Raw genomic sequence first — 8,349 nt, forward strand, 5'->3', positions numbered from 1 at the left:
TACAATAACTACGCGCCCGCATACATTGTTTTATGCGCCCGCACACTACTTTCATGCGCCCGCATAGTCTGATGTTTGCATCTTTCTGTTGGCAGCAAGTATGCGCCCGCATATCACATTCGTGCGCCCTCTTATAACACTTGTGCGCCCGCATAATGAACATATGCGCCCGCACATTGATGTTTTGCATCAAAAATGCTGTTTGTCAATCTTGCAACTCAGCTCCGATTCCTTCCATCGTCAGTAGCTTCTGAATTTCACCAATTTAGCCCTGATATCCTCAATATACGCACAATTATCCTGAAAAGCTCATAATGCTAATAAGATGACAAAACAACTTAAAAACATACAGAAATATGCATATATCAAACCATAAACGCACCTAAATATAGGAGTATTTCTACTCCTATCAGTATGGTTTTTTATTTTACCGGAATAAAAATATAATTGTTCTTTTAAAAAAATTTACTTATAAAAATTAATATTAAATAAACAAATCAAAGATGTTAAATTGAAAAATCAAATCAAAATAAAATTTCAATGTATTTTATATTGTATAATTTAAAGAATAAAGGGTCAACGCGCCCTCTAAACTTATAACACGGGTCATTTAACCCAATTTAAACTTGTTTTAGCAACTAACCCCAAAACTCTTCATTTTTGGGTCAAATTACCCTATAATATATATTTTTATTGCAAAAAATAAGTTTACGATAATTTTATTATAACAATTAGTGAACTTTCTAATTTTTTTTTCGCATTTCTCACCTTCAATTTATTTTACGCGATTTAAAAATATAATTTTGGGCAATTTGATCCAAAAATAAAATATTTTGGGGTTAGTTACTCAAACAAGTTAAAATTGAGTTAGATGATCCCGTGTTACAAGTTCAGGGGGCGCGTTGACGCGCCCTTTATTCATAATTTAAATATAAAATAGAATAGTATTATTTTTTGAATTTTTTTAAAAAATTAACATATATATAGAATTTGGTTTTTTGGTTCTCCGTCTTTTAAAACTTAAAACCTAAAACCAAACCAAACTAAAATGTTACAAATAAATTCATAAATTAAAATCAAACCAAATAGTATAAACGAATCCATAATATCGAAACTGAATCGGACATTTCCAGTTCGGTTCAATTATTTAATATGGTTCAGTTATACATATCCCAATTTATAGGTGAGAGATGTTCTGCAAACACCAAATCTCTGAGCGGTATGATTATCAAAACACTCTGATATCTAAATAGATCAGAAAAATATTTACAACTAATTTATAGCTCAATAATGAAATTTCTAAAATATAACTTATAGGAGTTTAAAAGGTGGCAATTAAATTTTTGAAAGTTCTATAAATTACAAAAATCAAAGTGATAAGATTCACATTGGTATAACAACTATTGTTTTTTTTTTAAAATGAATATAACAACTATTGTTAATCCTCCTAAAACAAGAAATAAACCAATATGAAGAAAATTTGCTTAATTCTCAATTTGAGTTGGGTATTTGATTGTTTGGCTGGTTATTATTTGAATTGGGCCATAGCTTTCAATATAGTAGGGTTCTTGTTTTCTTTTGGATAACACCAAAAAAGGAGTTGTGTGATTGAGTGTAAGCCTTGAAATAATTTAATTTATGGGTTCCAAGTGGTTCTGACATTGAAGTTTGAGCATCTATTTCTTGTTTGTGGTCAGAATAAGAATTGTATTTTGTTCCTATTTTGTCTTCTTTTTTCAATTTAGTCAGAATTGTGGGCCAAAAACCTTAATTTTACGTCCAATTTCAAGGCTCTGTTTTTTTGCTACATTTCTACTTCAAATTGATGCTTCTAATAGGCAACAGCTATTAGTTAATTATATTACGTACTTCTAATAATGCAAATATGGAACAATTTTATTTAGAATTTATCCTTCTTTTGGGGGAAATTTGAGAGGAAGGAAAATTGAAGAATTTTTGGATTTTTCGTTGCTTAAAAAAACACAATTAGAATAAGTTTTATAGATGAAATCTACAAGTAATAGAGACTATATCGTAGCAAAAAATGCAAGAAAAAAATGTGAAAAAGAAAAGCATAGTCAAATAGTGTTTACCAAAATTAAACAAAAAAATAGAAAAACAATTAATGTTGAAGTAGGGAAGCGGACATATAAAATTATTTCTCACAAAATGAGAGAAACTAAAAAGAGAAACATATTATATCTATCAAAAAAAATTAAAATACCATTAGCATGTATTATATAGTACTACTTCCGTTCTTTTTTAGTTGTTCATTTAGCCAATATTGCGCATACCAGGATAGTGCTCCTTTTGTATTAACTTATAAAGAGGAATACCAAAACACATTGAAATTCTAAATGGACAACTAATTAGAGACAAATATATTTTGCTAAATGGACAACTAAAAAAGAACGGAGGGAGTATTACTTTTAAAGTTATTTGTTGGATCTATTTTTAAAAGTTTAGGCATTTATTTACATTTGTTCACTATTAATTTGAAATAATTGTTTCTTGGAAAATCCACAAAACTATCCTAAAACATTTTCTTTTTTCAAAATACAAAATATGCATATTACATTCATACCAAAAATGGTACACTACTAATTAGATGACATGTCATCTGTGTCAGAAAATACATCAGAACGTGTCAACCTACACCAGCGTGCATCGGTCTTGGGCCAATGTGCACATCCGCACGCGACAGTTATGGGCCAGTGTGCGCGTCCGCATGTGTCGTGCATCATAAATATTATAAACGAAATATATATCATTTATATATCTGTAATATATTCGAATATCATTATATACATATATATACATATACATATACATATATATATATACATAAGAGTATGTATAACATATCAAATTAAATCATATGTGGCACTTGCTTTAAAAATATACATGTGTTGATGATGTGTCAATTAAATATATTTAAAAAAATATATCGAAAAACGTCTCATTAATTAATAAATATTTGAAAGAGAATGTGACTGAATTGTTTATGTGGATATGAAGTCTAATAATATATATACCCGTGTGTGTGTACTAAAGTGTATATATAATATATTTCCAATAAAAAATATATGTTTAATCGTCATTATAAATTATGTTAAATTATATATCAAAAATATATTTATCATATACTATGTTAAAAAGAATATATCTATCAATATATAAATCATCTATCAATTGTGTATCAATCAAATACGTTTGAAAAATATCTCAATCGCGTTTCATAAATTAATTTATATTTAAAATATAATGTAAATGAATTGTTTATCGTATGTATTTGAGATGTATCTCTAATACATTGAACGCTATATTATTTGTATTTAAAATGTATATACAACGTATTTCATATTAAAAAGTAGATGCATAATATGCTCTAAAAATGTATAAATTATGTATACCTATTGTATCTATCATGTAATTGAAAAAAATATCTATCACAAATTATACATCAAAAATGTATGTATTAAAAAATATCTAAGAAACATCTCAGGCACGTTTCATAGAAACTAATATATATTTAAAAAGATATTTAAGTTGCTTTTTATATATATCAATTACATATCTGATATATATCTCAAACGCATTCAGATGTTGGCACTAATATACTGACTGAGTAAGAGCATCTCCAAATGACTCTTTAAAATGGTAAAACTCTTTATTTTAAAGAGTTATTCTATAAATCTAAAGTCCAATGGACTCTTTATCATTTAAATTTAAATAAAGAGTTGGTTTGATTCTGTACATGTAGAGAGCGAATTTCACTCTGTATTTCATTATCATTACCAATTTTTTGATTTTCAAAATAAATTTAATAAGATTTTGCCTTCCAACAAATGTGCTTTTTCTCACTGAAACAAATATTCTCAGTTATAGTAATGTTCTTACCTACAATAATGATATTTAACTCTTCGACTCAAACTTGGGAACTATATATAGCAGATGTATGCATCCTTCCCATCAAAGTGAATTTTATGCCTAATGGGTGAATGATTAATATCTAGTGACTTATTTGTTATTACCGGTGCTGCAGTTTAAGGTACAGATCATAAAAATAGCTTCAATTTTTACTAGACAAAAATTCAGACCTAAAATATGCAGGACTCATACACCATTTTTATTATGATATGTGAAACTTCATTTTGAATAACATTCACTCATTTTTAACAAGAACTCAAACCCAAAATTGCTAGTTGTTTACGCATTATGCAGGTGCTAATTCATTTTTACCGAGATAAGTGAATTTAATTGAAAAATATCAAAGTTAAATATTAGAATTTAAAAAGTACATTGGACTCCAATAAAAAATTTTACTCTTTTATTTTGTTAAAGATGCTATTTAAAATAAAAAAATACTCTTAAAAATGCTCTAACTCATTGGCTCGTCTGACACACTAACACATTGGACACGACACGTGTCATTCTTTGTTGGAGGAGTATAAAATGAGAAAAGGAATGAAACGAATTTAAGACCTATGTATTTTTGAAAAGTTGTACCGAGTTTAACATTTTTATATGATTTTTTTTTTGTATTTAGAAATAAGTTGAGAAATTAGCCCATATCTTAGAGTTAGGTCCTACTAATAACTGGTAAGGCCTAAAAGCCCAGGCGATACAGAAATAAGTTCAGAAACTATGGATACAGCGAAAACGTCCCGAGACTTTTGGGCCCAACCTCAATTTATTACAGGAACAGACTGTAATTATATGGAAACTGAACTGGGTTTGAAAATCTTAGGACATGAGTGAATAAACTTTAAACTTTTCATGTAAGTATATAATCTAACAAAATTAGTTTTAATGTTTACCCCTTATTTTAAATTGTTACCTAATAACTTTTAAGTATTAATCATAATCTTCAAATTTGTAAAACTTGAAGGGACTAGACTATTATATAGCAATAAAATTGGTGGATTAAATTGTATGACTTTAGTTATGGAAGTATGTTCCTAAGGAGATCACATTTAGGAGTTTGAAATTTTACAACCAAATTTTGCTGTGGTGCTTAAATCAGTAAGAATATAAATAAATTTTACGAGTAATAAATGAGTAGTTAAAATGATAGTTGAAAAATTACCATTTATATTGTAAATTAGAGTGTTTTTATTTGTATTCTGTCCACATGGGATATTTATAAAAGTACCATAAAAAATACAGTCCGGTCTCTAAATTTGTGAATAGTCAAATAACTTATTCTGAACCATTTTAATTAATTAAGGTACTTTCTATTTTAGCTCAATTAAAAAGCAAAGGCCATTCTAATCCTTAAACTTATTCATATTATAATTTTATTCTTAATTAATATAAAAATAAAAAATATTGTCTTAATTGACAAAAATGGCTGAAAATGATTTATTTCAATTTTATTTTAAAGTTCAGAAACCGAGATATTCTTTATTCATTTTTTGTAGCATTTAATTAGAGCACAAAAAGTACTTATTAGCAAAAATATTTAATTACTTTATAATTATAATTTACTATATAAATTGATTTTCTTTCTCTTTTCATATTTTCCATTATGGATAAATTAGGCTTAATCACCAAAAAAACCCCACCTTTTAGCCCCTTTTCAAATGCACCCTGACGTTGCAATTTTGTCAGTTGCACCCTAATTCGCATTTTTGGTTTTCAATTCCACCCTCAAATACTGAATTGACTTTTTTTTTTCATTTGAAAAAAGTTAAAATAAGTCATCCATTTTTAATTTTTTATGTGAAAAAGAGTTCAAACGAGTACTTTATAAGGTTTTTATGAATTTTTCCGGAGTAAAAAAAGTCCAATTTGATTTTGAGGGTGGAATTGAAACCCAAAGGTGCAAATTAGGGTGCAACTGATAAAATTGCAACGTCAGGGTGCAACTGAAAAGGAGCTAAAAGGTGAGGGTTTTTTTGGTGATTAAGCCGATAAATTATACATTAACAGATTAATTATCCGTCACATGCATTATATATAATTATTGTATATAAAAATAAGGATGGGATGTGCACAAACACATTTATTTATTATAATGAACGTACGTATTTTTCTTTTATCAAAATTGAAATCGATGAATTGTTAGGTTTTGAAATTGACTTGAGAAACTATATTGGAAGATAAAAAAATTAATTCGAGAATGGCTATTCCAAATTACCAAAAAAGAAAATTTGTGGTTGTTGTATGGGTATATCTGAAAAGACAAAAACAAGAACATACAAATAATGCGCAGGAGTGAATAATGAGGGAGTGATATGGGCGTATCACATGTTCATCAGTCGGTTCGATTTAACTTGATTTGAAATCCGTCAAATTTAAATCAAATCAAACTGAAAAATTTAGTTCAATTTAGTTTTAAAAATTGAAATTTTTGTTTATTTATACTTTTTAATATTATCATTAAAAATTATTTTTAATAATATTCTATACTTTTATTTTTATTTTTATATTCATATGACATTTATTAATTTATTTGGTCCTATAATTAAGGATTAAAGGCTAAATACATAGTAATATATTTATTTTCTTTTAAAAGTTAATTTTAGTTTTTATTCCGGATATTTCAATTTTCATAACGTCCAAACCGAACCAAAAATTGACAACCAAACTTTAATAAAAATATAAATTGAACCAAACCATTTTTCACAATTCGGGTTCGGTTCGATTTCACGGTAGGGTTAGATTATTAGAGAGCCCTACATGTGATAACAGTGACATGATTGAAGAGAGATACGAGGTGATCTGTGTGTATCATCAGTTCCTTTCTTGAATTTCTTCTCTTTTTCTTGTCCCAATATATCACTAATTAATAGCGTGATATCTTGGCAAAACTTAGCCCTAAATCTTACAAGAAATCCCAAAACAAAACAAAATATTTATCCAGTGAAAGCGATAACCCTAAATATTCACAGCTGTGGTAAATATGTCAGTTTATGAAATTGTTGTTTTTCTCTTTTGGGTTCTTATTGTCTTTCATTTTAGTATCATCTAACACTAATTCTACTATTTTTAAATTTCATATAAATTTCTTTAAAAATTTTGAGGCTCAAGAACCAAGATTTTGTTTTAGGTTATTATTTGCTTTCTTGGCTTTCTTTTTAGCCATCTTCTGCACTTCTCATTTGTCCATCCTTGTTCCATCACCTCAAGAATATATATTTTCAGAGCTTTTTGAGATTTTATTTATTTAGAGCTCATCGCTTATATATATTATATTATATTTTGAAAATTTCATGTTCTTGAGCATTCTATTCGTATATTTAAGTTCTTGAACTTTTTAAATCCGTATGATAGTTAAAACTTCTATTTCTTGAAAATGGAGTGCAGTCATCACAGTCTTGTTTTCTTTCAAAGAATTGGATATTTCAGTACCATTTCCTTCATCTTTTTCTTGATTTCAAGCTCAACCCAAGTTATATTCAAAGCAGAAGGTAAGTTCTATTTTCTTTTGAATTTTTGAATTGTTTTATTTTGCAATCTTGGACCGTAAGGTCCGTAACGAACAGTGTTCATGTTCAACTCGTTATATGAGTGAGCTGTTCATGTTCTGCTCGAGCTCGGTTCGAGTTTGCATAATGAGTTTATTTCACATTTTTGAAGTGAATAATTTTTTTCTTTTTTGGTTTGTCTCAGGTAGACTTACTCCTAAATCTCCAAGTTTCTCACAGGTGAGCACAGTTTAATTAGTTTATATCTAAAATGATTGTCATTTTACTATTAACAAGCAATTAATTTTTTTATTATTGATTTGGGTGTTAATTAATTAATTATATTATTTTTTGGTTGATTTTGGTTAGACAGTAAATGAAGAGAAAATGTTAATGAGATCTCAAATTGGATCAAGACCACCAAGATGTGACAGAAGATGTAGCACATGTGAGCATTGTGAAGCAATTCAAGTTCCAACAAATCCTCAAATTAATCATGGCACCAAAAATTACTCAGCCACTAATAGTTTCTCAAATATTGCTTATTCAAGAGGAGATTATTCTTCTAATTATAAGCCTATGAGTTGGAAATGCAAATGTGGAAATTTAATTTTTAATCCTTGATTAATTAAATTAATTTCTTGACATTTTTATAATTAGTGTTGGGAGCTCTAAATATTTTTAATGTACATTAGATAATTTAATTTAGTGAAGAGTTTTCTTCTATTTTGCAAGTGAAGAAATTGAAAGTTATATATAATTAAGGCTGTTGTTTGTTTGTTCATAACATATCTTATGATCACTAGTCTTTTGTTGTTACTCTCTTTTAGCTTATTCCCTGACATCTTTTGAATTTTCAGACAAGTTTTATTCATATTTTTGTTTGCAAAATGGTCCATATATCTTGTATACATTATGATGCAATTTAATTATGAAT

At 27.6% G+C, this 8,349-nt stretch overlaps 1 protein-coding gene across 1 annotated transcript; it reads left to right on the top strand.

Moving 5' to 3' along the window:
- The first annotated feature begins 6,722 nt into the window (after positions 1-6,722).
- Positions 6,723-8,068, top strand: LOC126656328 (EPIDERMAL PATTERNING FACTOR-like protein 2). Its single transcript, XM_050350873.2, has 3 exons — positions 6,723-7,415; positions 7,618-7,652; positions 7,782-8,068. The coding sequence occupies exons 1-3, from the start codon at positions 7,301-7,303 to the stop codon at positions 8,034-8,036; spliced, it is 405 nt and encodes a 134-aa protein (XP_050206830.1). The 5' UTR covers positions 6,723-7,300; the 3' UTR covers positions 8,037-8,068.
- The last annotated feature ends 281 nt before the right edge of the window (positions 8,069-8,349 follow it).

Source organism: Mercurialis annua, linkage group LG7, assembly GCF_937616625.2.
Source record: "Mercurialis annua linkage group LG7, ddMerAnnu1.2, whole genome shotgun sequence".
NCBI lineage: Eukaryota > Viridiplantae > Streptophyta > Magnoliopsida > Malpighiales > Euphorbiaceae > Mercurialis > Mercurialis annua.

Excerpts from the sequence above, each read along its gene's own strand:
- LOC126656328 (XM_050350873.2), top strand. The coding sequence starts at position 7,301 with ATGGAGTGCAGTCATCACAGTCTTGTTTTCTTTCAAAGAATTGGATAT. Across the intron at positions 7,416-7,617 it reads AGTTATATTCAAAGCAGAAG|GTAGACTTACTCCTAAATCT; the intron begins GTAAGTTCTATT and ends GGTTTGTCTCAG. Across the intron at positions 7,653-7,781 it reads AATCTCCAAGTTTCTCACAG|ACAGTAAATGAAGAGAAAAT; the intron begins GTGAGCACAGTT and ends GATTTTGGTTAG.